This window comes from Callospermophilus lateralis, chromosome 11 (genome assembly GCF_048772815.1).
Source record: "Callospermophilus lateralis isolate mCalLat2 chromosome 11, mCalLat2.hap1, whole genome shotgun sequence".
Lineage (NCBI taxonomy): Eukaryota > Metazoa > Chordata > Mammalia > Rodentia > Sciuridae > Callospermophilus > Callospermophilus lateralis.
The window spans coordinates 40,052,071-40,079,940 of record NC_135315.1 but is presented as its reverse complement, the minus strand read 5'-3'; the positions used below and the strand labels follow the sequence as shown (position 1 = coordinate 40,079,940).

The window sequence follows — 27,870 nt, the reverse complement described above, 5'->3', positions numbered from 1 at the left end:
TAGGCAAAAGATATAAGTTAGATTAAAAAATACAAATCGCCAAGAGCCAGGCATGGTGGTGCATGTCTATACTCCCAGCAGCTTGAGAGGCAGAGGCAGGAGGATTGCAGGTTTGAAGCTGGCTTCAGCAATTTAGCAGGCCTGTAAGTAATCTACTGAGAACCTGTCTCTAAATAAAAAATGAAAAGTGCTGGGGCAGCTGGGGCTGTAGCTCAGTGACAGAGTGCTTGCCAAGCACATGTGAGGCACTGGGTTCAATCCTTAGCACCACATAAAAATAAGAAAGGCATGTTGTCCATCTACAACTACAAAAAAAATTTTTTTTTTTTTTTTTTTAAGTGCTGGGGATGTGGTTCAGTGGTTAAGCGCTCTTGGTTCAATTCCAATGTTCCCACCAACCAAAAAAAAAAAAAAAAGAAAGAAATATAAATTGCAATCCAGGCATAGTGGCACATGCCTATAGTCCCAGCAGCTCTGAAGCTAAGGCAGGAAGATTGCAAGTTCAAGGACAGCCTCAGCAATTTAGCAAGTCCTTAATCCTTAATCAACTTAACAAGACCCTGTCTCAAAATGAAAAGTAAAAGGGCTAAGGAAGTAGCTCAATGATAAAGTGCCCCTGGACTCAATCCCCGATACCAAAAAAAAAAAAAAAAAAAGAGAGAGAGAGAAGAAAAGAAGATGAAGAAGTAAAAAGTAAATGTAAATAGCCAAAAGAAAAATATTCAAACCAATTCATAATATGGAAATGCAATGTAAAAACCATAATTAATACCATTTTGGCAAAAATAAAAAATCTGACAATACCAAGTACTGGTGAAGACACGGAAGAACACTTTCTCATACAGTGATGGAAGGCTAAACTCATGCAATCATTTTTTAAAAAGACCGGTACTACCTAACAGCATATAAATCCAATACTTTTAAGATCTCATCATTTTACAGCTAGGTACACACCAGAAAAAAAACTTATGCCTCTGTGCAAGGAAACACGAATAACAATGCTTATAGCAAAAAAACAGAAACTGGAAATAACCCTACATAGAGTGACCAGCAAAATAATAAAAATAAAATAAGATTCCTCAGGGTTTCTTTTTTTTTTTTTTAAAGAGAGAGTGAGAGAGGGGGGAGAGAGAGAGAGAGAGAGAGAAAGAGAGAGAGAGAGAATTTTTAATATTTATTTTTTAGTTATCAGCGGATACAACATCTTTGTTTGTATGTGGTGCTGAGGATCGAACCTGGGCCGCACTCATGCCAGGCAAGCGCGCTACTGCTTGAGCCACATCCCCAGCCCCCGTCAGGGTTTCTTTGTTTTGTTGGTGATGGTGGTGGTAGAGAATATGAGCAATAATAGAATTCTTTTGTACCAACAAAAGCATCTCTACTTCTTTCTTTCTTAATAAGACTCTTTAAAAAAGGCTGGAGTTGTGGCTCAGCAGTAGAGCACTTGCCTAGCATATGTGAGGCACTGGGTTCCATCCTTAGCACCATATAAAACTAAATAAATAAAATAAAGGTATTGTGTCCATCTACAGCTAAAAAACTTTTTTAAAAAATCCATTTAAGGGGCTGGGGTTGTGGTTCAGTGGTAGAGCACTTGCCTAGCATGTGTGGGGCCCTGGGTTCGATCCTCAGCACCACATAAAAATAAATGAATGGAATAAAGGTATTGTGTCCAACTACAACTAAAAAAAATATATAAAAAAAGAATCCATTTAAGAAAATACCTTCCAGAAGCTAAGCATTCCCCTCTGAATGATGTATTTCTCCACAGTTAACATATTATATACTATAGCTAATTTTGATGTTGTTTGTACTTAAAATATGGTTAAATCAAACACACAACATGACTTAATACGCAAAATTCTGGGCAATTCTGAGAGTTTAAGGAACACACCTATAATCCCAGCAACTAGGGAGGCTAAGGCAGGAGAACTGAAAGTTCAAAACCAGCGTAGGCAATGTAGTGAGGCCCTAGGTAACTTGGAGAACCTGTCTCAAAAATAAATAAAATAAAAAGGGCTGGGGACATGCCTCAGTGGTTAATCATTCAACCCCCAGTACCAAAAAAGTTTTATTTCAGGGGGCTGGGGTTATGACTCAGCAGTAGAGAGCTCGCCTAGTATGAGCAAGGCCCTGGGTTCGATCCTCAGCACCACATAAAAATAAAATAAGGATACTGTTTCCAACTACAATTAAAAAAAAAATATATATATATATATATAAATATATATATATATATATATAATATATATATAAAAGAAGTATTATCTCTTCAAAAAAAAAAAGTCTTATTTCTTTTTTTCTTGTTTTTTTTTTGGGGGGGTACTTGGGATTGAACTCAGGGCACTTAACCACTGAGCTACATCCCCAGCCCTATTTTGTATTTTTTATTTAGAGACAAGGTTTCACTGAGTTGCTTAGCACCTTCCTTTTGCTGAGGCTGGCTTTGAACTCTAGATCCTCTTGCCCTCAGCCTCCCGAGCTGCTGGGTGGAGTGCACCACAGAGCCCAATCAGAAATCCTATTTCAAAGGTTATTAGTTCAATGCTGAACAAAAAAAAATTAAGATAGTCAAATTCACTGTCATCTTCTGGCTTTTCTAATAAATAGAAAAGGAAGAAATTCTCAATTCACTGAGAGTTAAGTCCTCAGAAATGTATGTTAAAAAACAATGTTGGGGGCTGGGGTTGTGGCTCAGTGGTACAACGTTTGCCTAGGAGGTGTGAGACACTGGGTTTGATCCTCAGCACCACATTAAAAAAAAAAAAAAAAAAAAAGAGGGCTGAGGTTGTGGCTCAGAAGTAGAGCTATTAAAAAGAGAATAAAAATAAAGGTATCATGTCCATATACAACTAAAAAATATTTTTAAAAAAGAAAGAAACAATATTAGCTGGCACGGTGGCACACACCTGTAATCCCAGCAGCTCAGGAGGCTGAAGCAGGAGGATCAGAGTTCAGAACCGGCTTCAGCAACTTAGTGAGGCCCTAAGCAACTCAGCAAGATCCTACCTCTAAATAAAATGTAAACAAAAGGGCTGGAGATGTGGCTTGGTGGTTAAGACCTCTGGGTTCAATCCCTGCTATCAAAAAACAAAAACAAAACAAAACAAAAAACCCCACAATGTTGGCAGTAGCACGAATCAGACATAACCTTCCTTTGTTGACATAAGAACATACCATCATGTGCATCCACAAGAATGGAATCCTAATTAGAATAAGTTATACTCCATGTATATATGTCAAAATATACCATACTGTCATGTATATCTAAAAAGAACAAACAAAACACAATGTTGAAATAGATTTTTCAAAGTATCTTCAAGGGGCTGGTGATAGAACCCAAGGGCAGAGCATTTGCCTAGCATGCATGAAGCCCTGGGTTCCATCCCTAATAACACACACACACACACACACACACACACAAAAGTACCTTCAAAACTATTTATTTCAAACTGTAGAATCACCCTCTTTTATGTTCACAGTGTCTTTATCTTAATTGTAAAGCAAAAGGGACTTTTGTTTGGAAAGATAAGAAAATATTTAAAGGTAGTTCAATGAAAGAACTTTAGTGTTCCCAATCTTAAACCTATAATGTTGAGGCCACTTCTACAATCCTGAATTACATACCTTACACCATCGTACTATGATGCCTCCAGGTTTCTCTATTAGTTCTTCTATCTGCACTGGTGGGCGAGAGGCTACTGTTCCATGCTTGAAAATGTGATCTTTCACTATGTTAAGAATTGAATCATCCAACTGAGCAGATAAACAAGGCACATCAACCAGTAAAGGCACTTCTGGTAAGCTGAGGAAACAAAGCTCATGTGTTTATGAGGCTTTTAACTTAAAAACTAGAATAAAATTAAAGATATAAAGAATATTTTAGATTAGCAACATCCTAGAAGGGTCCTGAAGTCCTTGGTAAATAATTCTTGTGACAGTGGGGGACTTTGTGGTGAAGGTCTTTTGTCTTCATAAAGATTACATAACAGGGCTGGGATGTAGCTCAGAGGCAAAGCATATGGTTGCATTCATAAAGCCCTGAGTTCAACCACCAGTTCCAAAAAAAAAAAAAAAAAAAAAGATTACATAACAATTATCTTCTCAAATAAACAGGGGCAAAAACTGGTAGGATCACAACTGTCAATTTTATACCAAAAGATCTGCTTTACTAAAATATGTATCAATTTCAATGATATATTCAGAATTCTGTCCCCGTAGAGTTCATGCGAATTTTCTCTAAATTATTCCAACTTTAGTGTATATGCTGCCTAAAGCAAATACAACAATTCTCTTCTCCACTGAAATTGAAAAAAAAAATCTATAGTATTATGATGCCAAAGATTTATAATCACGACTATTTGATGCTAATACTAATGATAATGAGTAATGACACTTTGAAAACTATATTCTCTATCCCCCTTAATCAGAATCTTTAATGGGGGCAAAAGAAGACAATTTAAATGTTTAAAAGTCAGTCCAGCTAGGCGCAGTGGTGCGCACCTATAATCCTAGCTGCTTGGGAGGCTGAGGCAGGAAGATCGTGAGTTCAAAGCCAGCCTCAGCAAAAACAAGGTGCTAAGCAACTCCATGAGACCCTGTCCCTGAATAAAATACAAAATAGGGCTGGGGATGTGGCTCAGTGGTTGAGTGCCCCTGAGTTCAATCCCTGGTACCTCCCCCACCCCCCAAAAATAGTAAATCCAGCTGAGCATAGTACCACACATCTGTAATCCCAGTTATTAGAGAAGTTAAGACAGGAGGTTGGCAAGTTCAAAGCCAGTCTGGCCAATTTAGTGAGAACCTGTCTCAAATTTTTAAAAATAAAAAATGTCTGAAGTGGTAGTAATATAATCCTCAATGCCACAAAAAGAAAAATAAAAAAGTCAAAAAGTCAAAAACTCTTTTACCTGTCCAACTGAATGTGTGAGGCCTTTTTGGTAAAGCTCCAAAGTTTCTCATTCTGTTCTTCTATGCCACCAAGAATGGCGATCTCACCTACAATCAAGAGAAAGAACTATTACAGTGAAAAATGGTCACACAACTAGTATAATCAACACAACCAGTATCTACCTGGGTTTCCAGTTTTCTTGCAAAAAGTTCCTAAGTGACACCATAGTCAAGTTCCTAATATGTAAAGTAGAAACTATTTAAGAAGTAAGCCCAAGAAGGGAAAATGGCAACATTTTGCCAGAGATTAGTGATTGTGCTCTAAAAAAGCAAAATTGGTTTGACAATCAATTTTACACAAAGCAGCAGGCTCAGGAACTTCTGTCCATCTCTCCTAGAGAATCTTAGCAGATCAGAAATCACACAACAGAACAACAAAAAAGAAATGCTATGGAGCTGGGGTTGTAGCTCAGTGGAAGAGCGCTTGCCTAGCATATGTGAGGCACTGGGTTCAATACTCAGCACCGCATTTAAATAAATAAAATAAAGGTCCATCAACAATGAAAATATATTAAAAAAAAAAAGAAAAAGAAAATGCTATGTAGAGGGTAAGAAAATTATGGTTCCACAGCTGAAGGACACTGCCAGAATGTTTTTCCATTTAAAAGTGCCCTGGAGTTACTTGAGTTCTTTGAGACCATCTGACCTCCTTGACCAAAAGAAAAACAGAGATACTGAATACTCCCTCAAAATCCTCAAAATTTCATAAATAAGTGTTTATCCCTTGAGAGAAAGAGTCAAGAAAGAGTCTGAAGTGAAAAATATTTTTTTAATATTTATTTTTTAGTTGTAGTTGGACAAAATACCTTTATTTTTTTATTTTTATGTGGTGCCGAGGATTGAACCCAGGGCCTCTCAAGTGCTAGGCAATCACTGTACCACTGAGCCGCAACCCCAGCCTGTGAAAAATATTTCTGCAGTATTTAAAAAAAAAAAAATTCAAGTGTCAAATGCTACAACAAACATGTTATGTGCCTCAAAGGACTTTTTCTAAAATGAAAACATTTCTTAGTTTTTAGGGCAATGGGTGCATAACCCTGACTTGTGCTGACCTGTTTCTGGGTTTGTTTCCAAATGCAAAGCCTCTGGGAAAAGACAGCCTGTGTTTCTGCTGAAAAGAATTTTCTCAAAGGCACTGTTAAGGTCAGTGAAAAATAAACACTTCCCATTGAAGAAAAGAGAAAACTATTATTAGCATGTAAAGATAACAGTAGTGCCATATTCTAAGTAGGACAAAAGTGATTAACTTTTAGTTCCAAGCTTATGAGCTATCTAGATTTCTTATCTTATGCCACTCATAGTGCTCACTCTGTGAAAGAGTTTAGTCTCCTTCAGAGGCTTCTTTATCCCAACTGTCCTTTAAATGCTGGCATCCCTTAGTGTTCTACCCTCTGTCACTTATTTTTCTCATGATATGATGATTTTACTTATTCCCACAGATTCAGATATGATCTGTATGCAATCAACACCACATTGACATCTCCAGCATGATCTCTCTCCTAAGCATTATACCCACATTTTCGTGTTAAGTACCTCAAATTCACTTCAAACCAAATGCCTAGGAGCTGGGGTTGTGGCTCAGTGGTACAGCACTCGCCTAGCATGTGCAAGGCCCTGGGTTCGATCCTGAGCTCCACATAAAAATAAATGAACAAAATAAAGGTATTGTGTACAACTAAAAAAAAAAAAAAATGCCTAAATACTCACTAAGACCCTCTCCTCACCCTTTAGCACCACCACTCACCCTATCATCCAAAACTAGGTTGGCTTTCCCCTTTTCCTCTCTATCCAATATCTCGGTAATCACCAAAAATCAATAGCTGCTGATTGATAATCTCAGTTCTATCTCAAAATCAAACCAAAACAAAAACCTCTTTAAAAGCAGCCCTGACTCATCTTCACTTGATAATCTTTCCATTTTTCTCTGGACAACTGTAACTTTCTAATCAGTCTTTTCTACCTCCAGTCTCACCACCTATGATCCAATCTCCAGACTGTAGACAGTGTCATTTAAAAAAATACTTCAATAAATCCTTGAATATGCCATTCACTCTACTCCAGACATTACTTCTGCTTGGAATCATGGTTACCTTCTGTTTTTCCTTGTCTACTTGATGTCTTTCTTCCAGCCTCTGTGGAACTCCTCCTGCAAAAATCTACCCTCTACTTTTCCAGAGAGACTGAAGCACTTCCTCCTCCATGTTCCAGTAAGTTCTTCCATCTCTCTAGGCATGTATATCTCTCCCACTGGGCTGTGAACCTCAAAGAACATTTAATGTACCTTACAAAGAGCTGGGCAGGGTGGCATACACCTGTAATCCCATTGAGTCAGGAAGCTGAGGTAGAAGTCTCACAAGTTAAAGGCTACGCTTCAGCAACTTAGTGAGACCTTTTCTCAAAATAAAAATTAAAAAAGAATTGGGGCTGAAGGTTCCATCCCCAGTTTTTTTTAAAAAGAAAAGAAATGAAACACTTGACAAAGACCTATGTTGAAGGCAGGGAAGTCAACATGAAGGAAAGAAGACAAGAAGACAAGATCTGGGCATGACTTAAAAATACTGGCTGAAGACAGAAATATAACAACTCAATTTCATGAGTCAACATTAATCATATTTAAACTTAAATTAGCCCTTTTAATTTAGATTTAAATTCTATGATCCTTGAAAAATATTTGAACAGATTCAAAATTACCTTAAAATTGTATTAAAAATGAAACAGATATTATTACCATAGAACTATTTGAGACAAATCATTCACTCCTTCTTGTTTCAAATACCTCAATTACATGTACCCTGGAATGCCCACAGTATATCTTTAATCCTGTATTATAAGCTGTCAAGGTAGAAACATCCCAAGCACCACACAGATGTCAAGAAGCCTTCTGGTATCCTAAGAAATCAGCCAAACATCAATCTCAATGAACCATATTTAATAGGCTTCCTGGACTCTCACCTTCTCGAACTAAGTCCTCTGCAGTGTTAACTCCATGTTCGATGAGCTTCTGGCAGTCATCTAGTGGTTTAATGGTCTCCTGTTCAATGGTGTCTACCTCTTGCAAAAGGGTCACCAATCGTTCATCGAGTAGCTTCCCAAGAGTTCCCTTTAAATCATTAAAATGCTGTTTGAGGACATCCCTTGTCTGTGATGCACTGTCTTTGATCTGAAAAAGAAACAACTTAAAAATTCAAAATCTGAATTTCTAGAAAAAGTTTAATTATATAAAGTTACATATAACTATCATCTTCTATTCTTTAAAATTTTTAGTTAAAAATATATATGCTTAAGGTAGAAAGTGTAATGTTCTAATATACATAATGTAGTCAACTAATATTACAATTAAGCTAATTAATATATCCATATTGTCACATGGTTACCTTTTTGTATGTGGTGAGAACACTTAAGGTATCTCTTAGCAATTTTCAAATGTATAATACAGTATCATTAACTATAATCCCCATCCTGTACATTAGATCTATAGAAACTATCATATATAATTGAAACTTTGTACCCTTTCACCAATATCTTACTATCCCTTTCTACCCCATCCCTGGTAACCATTCTATTTTAGGCATTTGGGTTTTTTGATTACCACATATAAGTGAAATCATGTAGTATTTTTTTAAAACATATCTGGCTTATTTCACTCAACAACATTTTCTTTTTTTAAAAGGCTGAATAATATTCTATCTCACACACACACACACACACTTTCCATTATTCCTAAACTAAGCATAATTCATTTGTGCAAACTTGCAGAATTGCATAAAATTGAGTCACATCAGAAAGAATTCAATTTCTGGGTTCCATTATTCACAAACTATGTCAATTTGGTTAAGTTAATTAAGTACCCCATGCCTCAAATTTCTTATTTGTAAAATGAATATAATAACAATAACTTCATGGAGTTGCTATGAAGATTAAAATAATCTATGTATTGCATTTCGTAAAATAATCTATGTATTGCATTTCGTAAAATAACTAGCACATTGTGGTTCTCAATAAATAAATGTTAGGAATTATTATTTACCCAATGTAGTTTTGGGGAACAGCACACTTCAGTACAAAAAATTAATTACTAGGAGATTAAAATTCAACTTAATAGAATTTATAGTCCACAGGACTATAAATTATAGTCCAAAGTAGCCTAATTGGGACAATGACTTAATCCTTCTTGAGTTATGAGAGGTTTAAAGACTCTCTTCCCAGAAAAAATGAATAATCTATGCCCTCAAAAAATATTCAATTTAAGTTTAGAAATTCTTCAGACCCAAATCATGGCTTGCCAGAGTAGTAATTATAAAACTTTCTTTGCATGTAGGCTGCTTCTTATAATTCAAATTGCCAGGTTCCATCTCAAACCAGAAGCTTAGAGGAAGAGCTACAGGAGTGTATAGACGGAGTTCTCATTTTTCACAAGCATACCTGAGATTCTGCTGGCCACACTTTAAGAAACACTGCCCTAAGTCCACAATGCTGAGATTTAGAACCCGAGTTTGAGAAGATATGACAGAAAATTTGTTACATCTCATGCATATTTTGAAAACAAACAGGTTGGCCAGGCATGGTGCACACACCAATAATCCAGGCTATTCAGGAGGTTGAGGCAGGAGGATTGCAAGTTCAAAGCCAGCCTCATACTTTAGTGAGGCTCTAAGCAACTTAGCAAGACCTTGTCTCGAAATGAAAAATAAAGGGGCTGGAGTTGTGGCTCAGTGGTAGAGTACTTGCCTCGCAAGTGTGAGGCACTAGTTTGATCCTAGCACCACATAAAAACAAATAAAGGCACTGAGTCTATACACAATTTTAAAAAATGAAAAATAAAAGGGCTGACGATGAGGCTTAGTGGTTAAGTGCCCCTGGGGTCAATCCTCAGTATTAAAAAAAAAAAAAGGCTGGGAGTATATCTCAGTGGTTACACACCCCTTGGTTTAACCCCTAGTACTGAAACAAACAAAATCGTTTTTATTTTTAATTTTTTTATTTGTTCTAATTAGTTACACATGAAGCAGAATGCATTTCGTTTCACTGTACAAAAATGGAGCACAACTTTTCATTTCTCTGGTTGTACACGATGTAGAGTTGCATCATTTGTGCAATCATACATGTACCTAGGGTAATTATGTCCTTCTCATACTATCATCTTTACTACCCCCATGCCCTCTCCCATCCCTCCCCTTTGCCCAATTCAAAGTTCCTCTATTCTTCACATGCCCCCTCCCCCCATATGGATCAGCATCCACTTATCAGAGAGAACATTTGGCCTTTGGTTTGGGGATATTGGCTTACTTCGCTTAGCATGATATTCTCTAACTCCATCCATTTACCTGCAAATGCCATAATTTTATACTCTTTTAATGTTGAGTAATATTCCATTGTGTGTGTGCGAGAGTATATCACAGTTTCTTTATCCATTCATCTATTGAAGGGCATCTGGGTTGGTTCCACAATTTATCTATTGTGAATTGGGCTGCTATAAACATTGATGTGACTGCATCACTATAGTATGCTGATTTAAAGTCCTTTGGGTGTAGACCAAGGAGTGGGATAGTTGGGTCAAATGGTGGTTCCATTCCAAGTTTTCTGAGTAACTGCCATACTGCTTTCCAGAGTGGTTACACCAATTTGCAGTGCCACCAGCAATGTAAGAGTGAGTTACTGTTTTGTTTTTAAAGAAATACAATTCAGAAAACACACAATCCATTGTTTCTCCTTACAGCAATTCTAACTCAGTTAAATTAAAACAAACACATAAGCTGAGATGTGGCTCAATGGTAGAACGCTTGCCTAGTATATACAGGTGTCTGAGTTCTACCCCTAGCACTGCAAATATAATAAATAAATAAGGAAATATATACTCTTCTTTGCAAATATTATTATACCAGTCTCATATAATATTATGTTTACTACCCCCTAACCCTTTTGCTAATTTTTTCTTAGCAAGAGTTTGAAATATAGGCTGGGGTTGTGACTTAGTGGTGGAGTACTCGCCCAGGGTGTGTGGGACCCTGGGTTCAATCTTCAGCACCACATAAAGATAAATAAGTGAGGGTGTTGTGTCTATCTACAACTAATTTATATATATATATATATATATATATATATATATATATATATATATATATTTTAATTTTTAGTTGTAGATGGACACAATACCTTTATTTTATTTACTTTTATGTGGTGCTGAGGATTGAATCCAGTGCCTCACACATGCCAGGCAAGCATTCTACCACTGAGCCACAGTCTCAGCTTATGTGTTTGTTTTAATTTAACTGAGTTAGAATTGCTCTAAGGAGAAACAATGGATTGTGTGTTATCTGAATTGTATATATTTTTAATATTTATTTTTTAGAAGTAGTTGGACAAAATATCTTTATTTTATTTATTTATTTTTATGTGTGCTGAGGATCGAACCCAGGGCCTCGCACATGCTAGACGAGCACTCTACTGCTGAGCCACAATCCCAACCCCCTGAAAAATATTTTTTAAAAAAGAGTTTGAAATACAAGAAAAATCTACCAAGAAACAACATATCAGAATATGGATAAAGGGTAATATTTCAACAGTTAATAGAGAAATTTAGAAAGCTTTCTCTACACTCTCTTAATAGCAAATATAAAAAGCAGAAGACACAAGTAATCAGTGTGACTTGGGAGGCTGAGGCGACAGGATCATAAGTTTGATGCCAACCTCAGATATTCAGAAAGACCCTGTATCAAAATAATATGTAAAAAGGGCTGGGGATGCCAGGAGTCATGGCGCAGGCCTGTAATCCCAGCAGCTTCGGAAGCTGAGGCAGGAGGATCACAAGTTCAAAGCCAGCCTTCAGTAACTTAGGGCGGACCTAAGCAACTTAATGAGACCCTACATCTAAATAAAATATAAAGGGCTGGGGATGTGGCTCAAGCAGTAGCGGGCTCGCCTGGCATGTGTGCGGCCCGGGTTCGATCCTCAGCACCACATACAAACAAAGATATTGTGTCCGCCGAGAACTAAAAAATAAATATTAAAAAATAAATAAATAAATAAATAAAATATAAAAAAAGGCTGGGTATGTGGCTCAGTTGGTTGTTAAGTGGCCCTGAGTTCAATCCCTGGTATCAAAAGGGGGGGGGGGAGTCTGGGGTTGTGGCTCAGTGGTAGAGTACTTGCCTAGCACGTGTGAGGCACTGGGTTTGATCCTCAGCACCACATGGAAATAAATAAATAAAATAAGGATATTGTGTCCAACAACAACTAAAAAATATATATATTAAAAAAAAAAAAAGTTCCAGGGACATGGCTCAGTGATAAGGTACCAATGAGTTCAATCCCCGGTACCAAAAATGAAATGAAAAGGAAAAAAAAAAAAAAAAGCAGAAGAGAATATTGTTTTCAAGCGATTTCACAACATGTAAAGACAAAAGATTCCCATGCCCAAGAACTGAAACACAGAAAGAAGGAGTAGTTTCATGTGCTGGGCAGATCATGCAAATAATTGTTTTCTCCTTTTGACATTAATATAATTATACTTGTATAGTAACTAAAAGAAATTCTTATATCAAAAATAAATATAGAAATCCTAATCTAAATTTAATTGTTAACTACAGAACTATGAAACAAACCCAAGTACAATATATATATATATATATTAAAAAAAAAAAAAAAAAAAAAAGAAAGAAAGAAAGAAAAAAAAAAAAGGCCATAAACCCAAAATGTATTTGTTTTGGTACATTGTTCAACTCTGGGATCCTTGAGAATCAGGCCTCAATCTACATAGCATGTGACAAATAAACATTGAATAAAAATGAAGTCAATTATGGGTGTTTTAAGAAACATTTTGAAAGAACCAGGGAGAGAGAAGGCTTTGTGATTTTGTTATATCACCTGGAATATTATTAGAAATGCAAGATCTCAGATTCTATCCAGAAGTACCAAATCAGAACCTGTGTTTTGAACAAGGCCCCATGTGATTTGTATCCACAGTGCAGATGGCAGAAAAAATGAAGGCAGCATGTCAGAACACTATAGAACATTTCAAAAGCCCACCACCAAGAGGAAATACTGCAGTTGAGCACTATACCAAGGTTTTATTTCACTCTCTAACGGATACAGCACACACAGGAAGTACACTGGTTAGGTAAAGTCAATTTCCTCTTTAGAAAGAATTCAAAAGCTCCTTCAGCAGTTGCAGACCCTGACTATGTTTTGCTTTTGTTTCAGAACCTCAGGGGGGGGGGGGGAAAGGGAAGTAAGTGAACACAAATATCCAGAGAACTATGAAAGGAAGAATCCATTTCTAAACCCACCTCTTGTGCTCTGGTTGTAAATTTGGTCCCTTGCCATTTCAAACTTGATACTACTACTTTGGGATCTATCTCCTTCTCCCAGAAATTCTCATTTAATCACATTCATTTTCTTGGCTTTATGAAACTAATTTAAAAATGAGAATTTCACTGCTGAATAAATTTCCTCATGTTTGACATGGTATCAATGGTCTACTGTGTTCACAGTTAACTTTTTAAATCTTCACAACTCAGAGATGAGTCTGCATTGTTTACAACTGAACTCTATAGGGCCCCCCAAACAGTCTGACTCCCAAGAACCATTCTCTTTCTGCTACACCAAGTTGTTTGGTACTTACAGACCTTGTTTTAAAGAGTTCTCAGGAAAAACTGTAAATTATATATTGGCTACAAACACTTCTTCCTACAACATGTATTTTTTGCCCCTACATAAAGCATTGTATGGCAACCATCAGCTGGAAATGTTACCACATCATTTAGGGCAAAAACAATTCTCATAGCTTGTAACAAGATAGATTTAAGAAGAAAACAAACAAAAGAAAAGTCAAGGTCTAAAAGGGAAACTATAACACATTGTATATATTGATTAAACATAACCTGAACTCATTTACCACTAAAACCTCTAGTGTAACAAACCCATTAAACATATTTACAAAGTTTCTACTTAAGCTGACTCTAATTTCAAAGTAACTGTTTTACAGTTTTAACAGGATGATAAACACACACAAAAATGTCATTCATCAATACTAGCTAACCAAAGGCCTAGAGAATACAACCCTCCAAAACAAAATAATTGACATATTTTCCTTCAGAGTTGAGCAAACAAAAAGTCATAAAATCTATGGAGAAAGTGATTTAAAGACCTCTAGTCTTAAGCAGCAATATACAATTGCTATGTCAATATAATATTATATTTCACCAAATAAGTTTTAATGGTTTGTAACGTGAAATTTATGCTATCATCTCTAAAACATGAATGTGCATGACTTTATAGAAGAAAGAGCATTTTTCAGGCTTAATCTAAGAACGTATTTTCTCAATTTCTCAACCAATAAAAAACTAAAACCTGGGTAAAATTAACACACTTTCTTTAGAAACCATTAGCTGCCAGGTGAGGTGGTGTACACCTGTAATTCCAGCAACTTGGCAGGAGAATCACAAGTTCAAAGTTAGTGAGGACTTAAGCAACTTAGCAAGGTCCTGTCTCAAAATAAAAAATAAAAGAGCTGTACAAAAAAAAAAAAGAAGAAACATTAGCTAACAAGAACGTAATGATCAAAAATAAAAGATGGGGGCTGGGGATGTGGCTCAAGCGGTAGCGCGCTCGCCTGGCATGCGTGCGGCCCGGGTTCGATCCTCAGCACCACATACAAACAAAGATGTTGTATCCACCAAAAAAACTAAAAAACAAATATTAAAATTCTCTCTCTCTCTGCCTCTCTCTCTCCCTCTCTCTTTCTTTAAAAAAAAATAAAAATAAAAAAAATAAATAAAAGATGAAGTAAAGGGCTTGGGTAGAGGATCAGTGGTAGAATATACACATAGCATGTGTGAGGCCTTGGGTTCTTCCCAGAACCAAAAAGGGAAAAAGGGAAAAGGGTCGGGGGAGATATAACATAGTCAACTGAAATCGAAGAATCTAACCAAAATACTGTATCTCTCAGTTCATATGAAATGCACAACATTAGTTATCTGTCTTTGCACTGACAAAGATATCACTCATTAATAACAACAGCAACGATAACAAAGCAGCAGGTATCATTTGCTGAGCACCTGGTGTGCCAGGTACTTACTTACATGGTTTCACTTAAACCCTATCACAGCCCGGTGTAGTGGTGCAGGCCTATAATCCCAGTGATTTGGGAGGCTGAGGCAGTAAGATCGAGAGTTCAAAGCCAGCCTCAGCAATTTAGCAAGGCCCTAAGCAACTCAGCAAGACCCTATCTCTAAATAAGATATTTAAAAGGCTGTGGATGTGGCTCAGTGGTTAAGTGCCCCCTGGTTCAATTCCCAATATCAAAAATAAATACCAACTCTATATAGAAATCATCTATGGATGAGTAACATGGGAGTCAGCCTAACGTACCTGCTCCTATCACTAAGTCAATGAAGTGGCAGAGAATTTGAAGAATTTGAATTTGTCTCAAATATTAACTCCTAAGCCTGTTATGTTTACTCTTAAGACTTAAATATATTAACTTTTTTTTTTTTTTTTAAACCCCAGTATTGGGGACTGAATTCAGGAGGAACTTTACCATTAAGCTACAACCCCAGTCCTTTTTGGGACAAGTTGCTGAGGGTCTCACTAAGTTGTCTGGGCTGGCCATGGACTTGTGATTCTCCTACTTCAGCCCCCTGGGTCCCTGGGATTAGAGGTGTGTACCACCAAATCTAGTTTATAGTTATGTTTTTAAAAATTCTTATTTGAAAACACTCAACAGAAAAAGTATAGTATATGATTTAGTAATCTGTTATATTAATGGCCCCCAATGAACCAGGAAACACAACTGCCAGTGCTACTCAGAGCCTCCTGTAGTCCTCTGTCCTAGAATCTGGGCTGGCCTATGACTAACAACATAGTCACATGTGCACAGCAATAGAGTGAAACTGATGAGTGACAGTTCCAGGCCTCAGTCTTAAGAACACCTGGCAACTTCTACTCTTGTGGTTTCAAAGTAGTATGGTTTGAAAAGTAGCATGGCTATCCTTATAGAGAGGACAAGTGGAGGGTGGAGGGGTAAAGGAGAAAGAGAGAAGAAGGGGGAAAAGAGGAAGGAAGGAGAAAGGGAGAGGAAGATATGGGAGAGGAGGAGAAAGAGAGTGGTGCTGAGGCCCAGCATTCCAAGGCTCCAAACACGTAAGTAAACATTCTGTCTTGGACATTCCAGCCCCAGTTGCCATCTGATTGCAACCATAAGATGTTGCCAAGAAAACTCAGCTCCAGTCACCCTCCAGAACTGTAAGCAAATAAAATGATTGTTTTTTAACCTGTTAAGCTTTGGCACAGTTTATTATACAACAAGATAACGAAACTATATGATAAAACAAATATTTAATTCTTAATTAACTTTATTAATAAATAGGGTATATATGACCCTGTTTGTCACAGAGAAAGCTGCAGACAATCTAAAAAGGATGACTGCAAAATCAAACCCACAAAATTATTATTTTTTTTAAGATAGAAGAGAGAAGAGAGGGGGGAGAGAGAGAGAGAGAGAGAGAGAGAGAGAGAGTTTTTTAATATTTATTTTTCAGTTTTCGGTAGACACATCTTTATTTTATTTTATGTTTTTATGTGGTGCTGAGGATGGAACCCAGCGCCCCGCGCATGCCAGGCAAGTGCGCTACCGTTTAAGCCACATCCCCAGCCCAAACCCACAAAATTCTTGAAGGCATTCATTCAACCAATTTTTGAGGTCTAGTACATGCCAGGAATTGGGATAGTAAAGATAAATAAGGCATGGTCCTGATCTAAAAAAATCTCTCATTCTGAGCAAGGAGGACAGACAACTGTATGTACAAGTATAATAAGCATTAAAAGTGGGACAACCACAAACTGCCACCAGAGTTCAAAAATGGCATTCTGCTAGAATAGAATAGACAATATGATTGATGTATGTACATTCCATGTATGTATTATATGTCAAAATACATTCTGCTGTCATGTATGACTAAAAAAAAATTAAAATAAATCGTATAAAACAAAGGCATTCTGCTAGAAGAGACTATAAGCTTAAAGAATAAGCTGCCAGTTGAAGTAGGAATTGTCACCTTGAAAACAATACATAGTGGATTTATTATTATGGCTATTAGTAATTAAGAACGTCTCACATTTTAAGCATTGTGCTTAACATTTTAAATATGTTTCTCATTTCAGTTCTCACATTGGTCAGCTACAGTAGGCACTATTTCGATCCTCATTTTACAATTAAGGAACCTGAATATCAGAAAAATTACATTTCACTGGATCTTGAAGCTAACTTGTCCCTGTTAAGTAAATGCAAGTATAAGTGATTCGCTGATAGCTCTCAATAATAAAAGACTACCCTACATTTGTTTGGCTTTTTATTTTTATTTTTTAATATTTTTTTAGTTGTCAATGGATCTTTATTTTATTTGTTTATTTATATGTAGTACTGAGACTTGAACCCAGTGCCTCACACATGCTAGGCGAGCGCTATCCACTGAGCCACAACCCCAGCAAACCTCCCCCCACCGCACCCTGTTTAACATTTTTTAGTTGTAAATGGACATAATAACTTTTTATTATTTATTTATTTAATTTCTAAAATACCTTTACTTTACTTATTTTTATGTGGTGCTGAGGATTGAACTCAGTGCCTCATATATGCAAGGCACGCACTCTGCCACTGAGTCACAACCCCAGTCCCTCTTGTTCGGATTTTTGAATGACAAACTCAATCATATTTCCTGGGTTTATAGTAATAAGAGTAGTTCTTCTCTATGAAAATTATTAAATAGCACATGAGATATTTGTGTGGCCCCTCCTTCCTACCCCCACCTAAGTTTAAATTATTTAGTTTTGCTTGCAGAGCTTTGCTTTCAGTATTTTTGGGTACCTAAGTAAATACTTTCAGCCTACTACCAACAAATGCTCCACAAAAATCTACATAATACACTCCACTCACCTCTGCATTAAAAGTTATGCTGCAGGTGAAAAGGTTTTCTTGATAAATGCTTACAATGCTAGCCAAAAAAAAAAAAAAAAAGATACAAAACTGCATGTATAGAAGAAGTCTCTCAACTTTGTAAGGCAGGTGTAGGATACACCAAAATGTTTACCACAGCTGTCAGCAAATAGTAGAATTAGAGATTATTTTTAAAGGATTTCATTTGTTCTTGGTTTTCCCTAGATCTAGATTTAAATTTTTCTTACAGTAGTACAACAGGGACATTTTAAAGTGCTACTGGTGTAAAAAATTAGATTCAAGCAGATTTTTTGTACTGTTTTGAAAATGGGTAACAGAGGGGAAGTGAGAGATAAAAGGAGCAATAATAGCTTTTTTTCTTTGCTGAGCTACTAAGACTTCCTGTCTTGGTTTTCTGAAATAACTTATTTTTTTCTTTACTGGGTTCTATATGTGTCCCAGTCTTTAGTACACTGTATCTTCAAATCCTGTGGGAATTGTGATCTATAAAGCATGTAGTATTATACATCAGGAATATCAAGAGTACCAGTCAAGTGGGGTGTGGTGGTGCATATCTGTAATCCCAGGACTTGGGAAGCTGAGGTAGGACGGTTGCAAATTCAAGGTCAGCCTGGATAATTTAGCAAGACCCTGTCTTAAAATAAGAATTAGGTATGTAGCTTAGTGGTGGAATGCTTGTCTAGCATGGGCAATTACCCTAGGTTCAATCCCTAGTACCATTAAAAAAAAAAAACAAAAACAGAAAGCCGTTTAAATGTAAATTTTTAATAACAAATAAAACTTGCATTTTATTTTTTGGAAATGGAGATTGAACTCAAGGGTGCTCTAATATTGAGTACATCCCTAGTTCTTTTCTTTTTAAATCTTGGATCTCAATAAGTTGTTTAGAGCCTCCTTGCTAAATTGTTGAGACTGGCCTCAAACTTGTGATCATCCTGCCTCAGCCTCCCAAATAGCTGAGATTATAAAGTGTGAACCATCACACCTGGCCCAAATAAAAAATTTAAGAAATAATAGCAGCAAAATCTTCAAAAGGTCATCAGAAATTAATTGTTTTAAAAAATGAAGCAGGGGGGCTGGGGTTGTGGTTCAGTGGTAAAGTGCTCACCTAGCAAGGACCTGGGTTCGATCCTCAGCACCACATATAAATAAAGGTATTGTGTGCAACTACAACTGAAAAATAAATAAATATTTTTAAAAAATGAAGCAAGTAAGAAGGGGTGGCACACACCTGTAATCCTAGGAGCTCAGGAGACAGAGGCAGGAGAATTGAGAGTTCAAAGCCAGCCTCAGCAACTTAGTGAGGCCTTAAGTAACTCAGCAAGATCCCATCTCTAAATAAAATGTAAAAAAGGTACTGCAAGGCAATTCCCCTTCAATAACAGAGAAAGATGGCAAGTCTGGATTTGCAAAGTTTAAGAGCCCCTGGTTCAATCCTTGGTACCATACAAACAAAAACAAACACACACACAAAAAAAAAAAAAAAAGAAAAGAAAATGCTGTGGAAACCTTATTCATCAAATGGCCACGTTACAGGTATGAGGACATATTAGACAAGTTTTGACTTGAGTTTGTCAGTTATTCCCTTGTATATCTCTGCACAATTATCTAACAAACAAATGTGCAGTATTTCAAACAACATTTTAACCTTGAAGATAACCACAGCAATGTATGAAAACACAGTTTAAGCAACAGAAATCAGTAAAGAGCTGAAGCAATAATGATGTACTCTAAGACAGTGTGCCTTTTCTTTAATGTGCACGAATATCATGCCTGGGAACTTGCTAAAGTGCAGATTCTGATTCAGTGGGTCTGGGGTGGAGCCTGAGATTTTCAATTCTTCACAAATAATAATCCTCCTGCCTCAACGTACCAACTTGCAGGAATTACAGAGTGTACCACCACACAATTGAATTCTTCATAAGTGATAATACTCCTGAAGATTATGAATCACACTTGTAGCAAGGATCTAAGGGACACCACTGGCCAGAGCTGAGCAGGGCTCTCAAACAGCATCTCAATTATGTACCAGGATCTAATCATATTCTCTGAGGGAGAAACACTTCATTCTGTCAGTGCCAGGAAAGACAAAACAAAAAACAACAAAAAAATCACACTATTAAAAGACACATGAAGGCCAGTAGATTCATTTTATAAACAATTAACTGCACCTGAACTAAAATATTAGCATTTCTCACCATAGGCACCTCTAGTACTGCAAGGCAATCCCCCTTCAATAACAGAGAAAGATGGCGATTCTGGATTTGCAAAGTTTAAGGACCAGGCCTCAGATTGTAACAATATTCTCAAGGTACCTCACTGTGTGAGGCCTGAACAGACAGTTGCATCCCTTGATCAGTTTATCTCTACAAGCAGAAAAGTTAATGCTGTAGAAATAGGGCAAGTGATAACAAAACAAACAAACAAACAAACAAACAAACAAAAACCCACAATGGAAATAAAATCCAAAAATGAATACACAAGAATTTAGTTTTTCTTATTTATTGTATTTTTAGGGATTGTAACCTAATGATCAGCCACCAAAGATAAGAATAAATCCATGAGAACAGTGATCTTTTCTCTGACCACAGTATATAGTATACAGAAGTACTTCTAATGCCCAATAAATATTTACTGAGTAAATGAATAAATGAACATTTTAGGAGAGTGGGAGTTAATTTCTGTGGTATTTACATCTTAGAACCAAAGATTCCAAGGAACTATAAAGAATTCTTCTTAATGATTTCAACCTCAGGATAGGGTGGCTGTAAACATTATCTGATTTCCTGAAGAAAACCAACATCTCTCTTGCCTTTAACTTATTCAAACAATAAAAGCTACAGACAACCCTTGCATTCCTACACAGAACTTCCTTTTCTCTGAAAACAGAGAGGAAGGCCTAAACTTAACCACAGAGGAGAAACTGCTACATGTTGACAGGTTTTTGATTTTTTTTTTTTTTTTGTACCAAGGATTGAACCCAGGGGCACTAAACCACTAAGCCACATCCCCAGCTCTTTTAATTTTTTTTTTTTTTTTTGAGACAGGGTCTCACTAAGTTACTTAGGGCTTTGCTAAATTGCTGAGGCTGGTCTTGAATTCACAATCCTCCTGCCTCAATCTACCAACTTGCAGAGATTATATACCTGGCACATGATTTCTTAACATGAGACAAATTTCACAAGATATTTTTAAAGGGTAAGAAACAAAAGTAAAGATAAAAGATATGACAAGAGTTCCGGGAAAGGTTAAACAAATCTTAAAACAAAAAGAGTCACCATGTGTTAGAGGGTAGGGTTGTGATTCAGTGAAAGAGCGTTTGCCTCTGATGTGTGAGGCACTGAGTTCGATCCTCAGCACCACACAAAAATAAATAAATAAAATAAAGGTATTTAAAAAAAAAAAAAAAAGAGTTGGGCTGGGGATGTGGCTCAAGCGGAGCGGGCTCCACTGGCATGCATGCGGCACGGGTTCGATCCTCAGCACCACATGCAAACAAAAATGTTGTGTCCACCGAAAACTAAAAAATAAATATTAAAAAAATTCTCTCTCTCCTCTCTCTCTCTCTTTAAAAAAAAATAACTTCTTTTAAAAAATAAAAATTAAATTAAAAAAAAGAGTTACCATGTGATCCAGAAATTTGTTAATATAATCTAAAAAAAGTAAAAACATAGCTGGCTGCCATGATGCCTGCCTGTAATCCTAGCTACTAGGTAGGGAGACTGAGGTAGGAGGACCCCAAGTTCAAGGCAAGACTGTGCAATTTAGTGAGGCCCTGTCTCAAAATTAAAAATGAAAAGGCTGGGATACAGAGTGCTCTGGGTTCAATCCCCAGTACTACACACATACCCACCACCCCCCCCCCAAAAAAAAGAAGAAGAAAACGGTAAAAACATGGCCAGGATAGTGGTGCAAGCCTGTAACCCCAGTTACTAGAAAAAGTGAGGCAGAATTGCATGTTTCAGACCAGCCAGACAACGTCTCAACTTAGCCAGATTCTGTCTCAAAATTAAAATAAAAAAGAGCAGGGCCCAGCATGGTGTCTGGCTGGAGGCTAAGGCAGGAAGATCACAAGGTCAAAGCCAGCTTCATCAAATTAGCAAGGCCCTAAGCAATTTAGCAAGACCTTGTCTCAATAAATAAATAAATAATGATGATAATCAAGAATGAATACATATTGTACATAATGTATGATTCTATTTATATGAAATGCCCAGAATAGGCAAATCCATAGAAACAGAAAATAGTTTAGTTGACAGGCGCTGGTAAGAATAACAATTAGGGGTATGGAATTTTTCGGGGTGGGGAGGGAGGGGTGGGGGGGGAGGGGGGTGATTCTGGAATTAATCAATAATTAATAATCTTGTAAATACACTAAAAGACACTGAATTGAATGCTTTAAAACACGAATTTTATGGTATATAAATTATATCTCAATTGGAAAATATCAGGGACTGGAGGCATATCAGTGTAAAGTGCTTGCCTAGCCTGCACAAGACTCTGGGTTTGATCCCTGGTATCACCCCCGCCCCCAACATCAAAAGTAAATAAAATCAGCAAGCAAAAAATTAAATACATCCCTTCCTTTCTGATCTCATTCTTCCCCATGCAAACTCTTTGGCTAAAAAGCCATATATTTTATGTAGTTACTCTGAAAATGACTGGGACTCTAAAAATATCCTAACCACCAAACAAAACCAACTGCTTATTTTGATAATATTTTTGTAACACAGACCTTCCTTAAAAAACAAGTTAACAGTGGACTTATTCTACAAACTCAAACACACACAATCGAATAGAATTAGCCTTTGTAACTGGCACTGGCACAAAACACATTCCAGTTGACAAAAGAGAACCACACTTAGCCTCCTTGTCAGAAGGCAATGTCATCAGAAGTCTGTGATGGATGCTCCTTTAGTTTTTTTCTGCCTCAGGTCCAAGACAATGGCTTTCAAAACGAAACAGAACAAAAAAGAAAAACCATACTAAATAATACTAAATTATAGGAAAGTATGTCCTCTATTTAAATTATTGGATATAAAATTTAAAAGAATATTGGTTTGGAAATTGAATACTAAACCATGAAGGATGGAGTCACACTAATTTTTTTTAATGCATTCAATATCACATGAGAAGTTAATAAGTACCACTCCCAGGTGCTCACTCCTCTTATGTCTACTGATACTTAATTACTGATATTGTTAAAACAATTGCTATGCTCAGACATATTCTAACTGGCTGACACATTAGTTGTATATTAAGAGGTATTTTAATATCTTTTAAAACAATGTCCTTTACATCAAAATAGCAGAAGGAATAATGCAGACGTTTTCAAAGGAAAATCCAGAGAAGTGTATTCGAATGCCGTGAAAAAGTGTTCACCAAATCAGGATAATCATACCTAGATTCTAGTCTCAGTTTTGCTATTAAAATGAAAATGATGTCTGGCCTACATCAGCTCTACAAGGACTTTAAAATACATAAAGCCCAAGGTATGCTGAGTATTCTTAGTGATGACAAGATCCAAAGACACTATGACAACAGTCTTCTAACATTTTCAGATTCTTTGCCACTAGGACTGACTAGCTTGACAATATCTATTAATAACAAATGAGACCTAGAGAAATTCAGATGGAATCCCACTCAAAAATGCATTTATGAAGCACTTAGGTTAATAGTAGACTTAAAGAACTACTTGTCCAATCACACATAAGCAGTAGGTTATATCTTTTTTTCTGTGTATGTTTGAGGGTGTAGAGAAACCATGTGGCTTTCCTACAACTTTGATAACCTTTTCCCCTTGGAACAGATAACTCCACCACTTGCAGGTATATTTAGCTTCTACTTTGAGCACTCCTCTCTTTAAAATCTGTCCCTTGGCCTTTGTATACCCTCCTTCAAGCATCTCATTTTCTTTCCTCTGCCCTTCCAATTAACCTTACCCTTAAATTGTAAACTACCTAGAAGAGATGACTCCGATTTCTACGAAATGAATTCAAGATCATATGAGGCATTCAAACACTAACCCCATTCATTTAGTGTTAACGTTACGGTTTCTCTATCCCTACTTCTTCCCTTTCACTACAGTCCTTGGGTTCCAATATCCATTTTGTCTCCTCCCCCTTCAGCTCTCACCAGGTCATCACTGCCCCCCGTTTTTTCTCAGGCTCTCTAAAATTAATCGCTAACACACAAGTTTTCCCAAATAATCCCACCTCCCGATTCTGTTCAGTCATCACTACCCTTTGGATCCCTCGGATTTTGCTTTGGTCCCTCACTCTCCCCAACCTCGGACGCCAATCCTATTCCCTCCCATCGCTGTCCCTCACGGTTTAGGGAACACTCCTCACATTTTCGTACGATTCCCCCAAACTTGGCTTCCCCCCCAAACTTCCCCAGTTCCCAGCGCCCCATTCTCAGACCTTACGAGGTCCCTGTCCTTCTTCAGAGCTCTCCCCCTCTTTCTCCGGAGTTTTCGGACACTCCCACCATCCGGAGTCCTAGCCCACCGCTCGGCACCCCGCGACCTCCCGGGCCCACAGCGCCCCTTAGGGTGCGGCCCTCGGACCTGCCTCTGCGCCTCCCGCAGCCCCTGCAGCCGGTGGCCCAGCTCGCGCCGGTAGCTCTGCGCCGCCTCCACGTTCTCACGGGCCTCCTGCAGCAGCAGCTCCGGCTCCAGTTCCATGGTCCCTCTCATCAGGCCGCGCCGCAGGCGGCTGCGGGAGCGGGTTCCCGAGAGTGCCCCGCGCCGGCTGGAGGCCCGGGGCGGCCTCGCTCTGGCGGAAGCGCCACCATGCCCCGCCCTGCCATTCCAGTCCACGCCCCAAGACGACTTTGATTGACAGCCGTTCGGCGGCGCCCCCCGGCGTAGGGCCTGCGGGTCCCAGTGTCTCCCACCTTGTGACTTTGCTGGCCTCGGCCCTGCGCCCGCGCCACGCTGTTGCTCAGTGTTTCCTCAGGAAATGTTTGGAGGCACGGCAAGACTAGTAAGAGCGTTGTGCGGTGCTTTCCACATCTTATCTCTCTCTTATATCACTTTACAGCCTTTATCTCCATTGCACAGTGGAGGAAGCCGAGGGACAGAAAAGGGAATTATCTTTCCCAAGCTCAGCAGTTTGGACCAAAGCAGACGCCGCCGGAGCCTTGGCCCTTAAGTCGTCGCTGTTTTACGGGCCTGGTCAGTGAGACTCCTAGCCACGACCGGCGTTCTTGGAGGTTACAGCAACCCAGACACCACCGCCTAGGAGCTCATCATCTAAGAAGGGAACCCAGAGAGGCCTAAAGGATAACCAGCAATACAGCAATCCCGGCGCAAGTCTAAGAAGGGTGTTGGCAGTATTTTTCTGTAAGGGTCAAGTAATAAATATTTTGGACTTGTCTGTTCATGACGTATCTGTTGCAGCGTAGTGAGTAAATGGGTGTGATCAAGTGCAATAAAAACTTATGGGCCCAGCGCAGTGGGGTGGCCTGTGCCTGTAGCTTTAGTTACTGGGACAATAAGGCAGAAGGATCGCTTGAGTCCAGGAGTTCAAGGCCAGCCTGGAAAACACAATGAGACCCAGTCTCTGGAGGAAAAAAAAAAAAAAAAAAAAAGACACTTAAGGACACTGAAATTTGAATATTACATAATTTTCACAAATCACAAAATAATTTTTGCATGCTCCCCCAACTATTTAAAAAGGTAAAAAAAAAAAAATGGTTCTTTGAAAAGCTATACAAAAACAGGTAACAGGTTGAATGTAGTCCCTAGCACCCATAGTGTGGGGGCTACTAATCCAGAATGTCAGGGCTGAAAATTGCCTCATCCAGGACTCCCCCTGAGATAATTACTCTTTTTTTGGTACCAGGAATGGGACCAAGGGGCGCTTAACTACTAAGCAACATCCTTAGCCCTCAGCCCTTTTATTGTTTATTTAAATTTTTAATTTTTTAATTTTGCTGAGGCTGGCTTTGAATTTGCGATCCTCCTGCCTGGGATTACACCCATTTCAAACTACTTTCTTTTTTCAATTTTTTAATATTTATATTTTAATTTTCAGCGGACACAACATCTTTGTTTTGTATGTGGTGCTAAGGATGGAACCTGGGCCGCACGCATGCCAGGGGAGCGCGCTACAGGTAGCTTGAGTCACATCCCCAGCCCTCAGACTACTTTCTTAAATTTTTGTGCCTCTCCTTTCTGTAGTATAAATTAAGAACCCACCAGGGTTGCGTTGAGGTCCCCTTTTCCCTTCTGGGAACTTCTTCAGACCCCATGCTGGTGACAATATTATGGTATTTAAAAAGCTAGGCGCCACAGTGCACGTCTGTAGTCACAGCGACTCAGGACTCAGGAGTTCAAAGCCAGCCTCCGCAATTTGGTGAGGTCCTAAGCAACTTAAGGAGACCATGTCTCAAGATTAAAAAAAAAAAAAAAAAAAAAAATGAGTTAATAATAACAATTTGTAAAAATAGGAGCTTGCTTGAGGTCCTACCTTGGAGCTCTCTCAATGAAGCTGCACGTCAAGAGGGAAGAATAAAAGAAAAGGTTAATTGGGCTGGGGTTGTAGCTCAGCGGTAGTGCCTTCTGCCTAGCATGTGCTAAGCCTTGGGTTTGATCCTCAGCACTACATAAAAATAAATAAAGAAAAATTTAAAAATAGGTTAATTAATAGTTAAAAACAGTTTACATAACCCGGTTCTTAAGTACCATGCTGTTGAAACTATGCACTTAAATAAAATTTTTTATTTGTGTAATTGCAATTTTAGGTAAAAAAAAAAATAAAAGTTTAAAGAATCCATGAAAATATTGCAGTTGCTGCATGAGATTACCATCACAAGAAACCAGCGAACTATTGATATCCTACAGAAACTGAAAACATGCCAGATGAGGCAATAATTTTGTGTTTGTTTGCTGCTCCCAACAATGAAATCCATGAGAAAATGCCTCTAGAGTCCAGTTAGAGGTATAAAAATTTAGGACCCCCAAATGGACGAGTCTCCAGGTAGGACGCTACCAAGATATTAGCATTTTAGTCTATAATCAATTTACATTTAGGAATGTAATCAATTATTCAATTTTTCGTATTTTTCCCATTTTCACTTTTTAAAAAAGGGCTAGCTCAGAGTCTAAGTTTTCATTCTGCCATTAACTGACTAGGTGACCTTAGTCAAATCATTAATTTTTAATGGTGACACTGTGTTATACAACAGAAAAAAGTCTGAATGTCCAAAACCCCGGCTGATTTTAAATTAAACAAAGCGGTTGGCTCCGTCTTCTGCAGGTTTGTCAAGAGACCTATTTTGGCCCTCCTGGCTCACCATCCGCGTAGGCTTCCAAAGCAGCCGTAAACTCCGCCCCCTGCGCTCTGGACGGCGCGAAAACCCAATTGACAAGAACTCCCGCCGAAGCCCCGCGGCCCGATCTGTGTTCTGTTGGCTGTAGGCACCCGGGCTCCAGTCCCGGGCGCTCAGCCTGGAACTGCCGCCTCAGAGACGTCCTGCACTGCCGGCTGCGTCCCAGGGCCCTCGCTGCCCGCGCTTTCTCACCGCCTTTTTCCGCGTTTGACTGGACGGAGCTGGGCCCAGTCTCCGCGCCCGTTTTGGGCGGGTGGGCGCGGTGGGACCCTGAGACTGACTCGGCCGCCCAGCAATTCGCTCCTACCGGAGCCGGCCAGCTCCATGGCCTCCAGGCAGGCTAAGCCGGACCGCGCAAGGTCCTAGGAGCTGGGATTCGGGAAAGCAGGGAGCATGGTGGGGGTCCTGGCCATGGCGGCTGCAGCTGCTCCCCCTCCAGTGAAGGACTACGAGATTGAGGTGAGGTCAAGTTTCTGTCAAATTCTTTCCTTCATCTGTTGGGGTTTGTGGGGTGGGGGTGGGAGGAGGGAGATCCTTGGTTTGCATACGGAATGGCAAAGGAGGGCCATGGTAAGGACCCACAGTTAGAACTTTGTGTGGGACAGTTGCCAACGTAGTGTTGTTTCTTAGAG

The 27,870-nt window shown here is 38.5% G+C and overlaps 2 protein-coding genes and 1 long non-coding RNA gene across 4 annotated transcripts in view; 2 read left to right on the top strand and 1 right to left on the bottom strand.

Annotated features, from left to right (window-relative positions):
• Crlf3 (cytokine receptor like factor 3) overlaps positions 1–24,672 on the bottom strand; it is a 40,503-nt gene extending 15,831 nt beyond the window's left edge. The window contains exons 1-4 of the mRNA XM_076869852.1: positions 24,471–24,672; positions 7,903–8,110; positions 4,911–4,998; positions 3,628–3,805 (exon numbers count right to left, since the gene is read on the bottom strand). Coding sequence (XP_076725967.1) covers positions 3,628–3,805; positions 4,911–4,998; positions 7,903–8,110; positions 24,471–24,599 — 603 coding nt within the window. The 5' untranslated portion in view covers positions 24,600–24,672. The remainder of the gene's footprint in view (positions 1–3,627; positions 3,806–4,910; positions 4,999–7,902; positions 8,111–24,470) is intronic.
• Positions 24,673–24,735: 63 nt separating this feature from the next.
• On the top strand, positions 24,736–25,290 carry LOC143410264 (uncharacterized). Its single transcript, XR_013092714.1, has 2 exons — positions 24,736–24,888; positions 24,966–25,290. It is a non-coding gene; the product is annotated as an uncharacterized LOC143410264 (long non-coding RNA).
• A 2,217-nt stretch (positions 25,291–27,507) lies between these two features.
• The window catches only part of Atad5 (ATPase family AAA domain containing 5), a 55,237-nt gene continuing 54,874 nt past the window's right edge, over positions 27,508–27,870 (top strand). For both annotated transcript variants that reach the window (XM_076869399.1, XM_076869398.1), the window contains exon 1: positions 27,508–27,697. In XM_076869399.1, the coding sequence (XP_076725514.1) occupies positions 27,632–27,697 (66 nt within the window). In that variant the 5' untranslated portion in view covers positions 27,508–27,631. The remainder of the gene's footprint in view (positions 27,698–27,870) is intronic.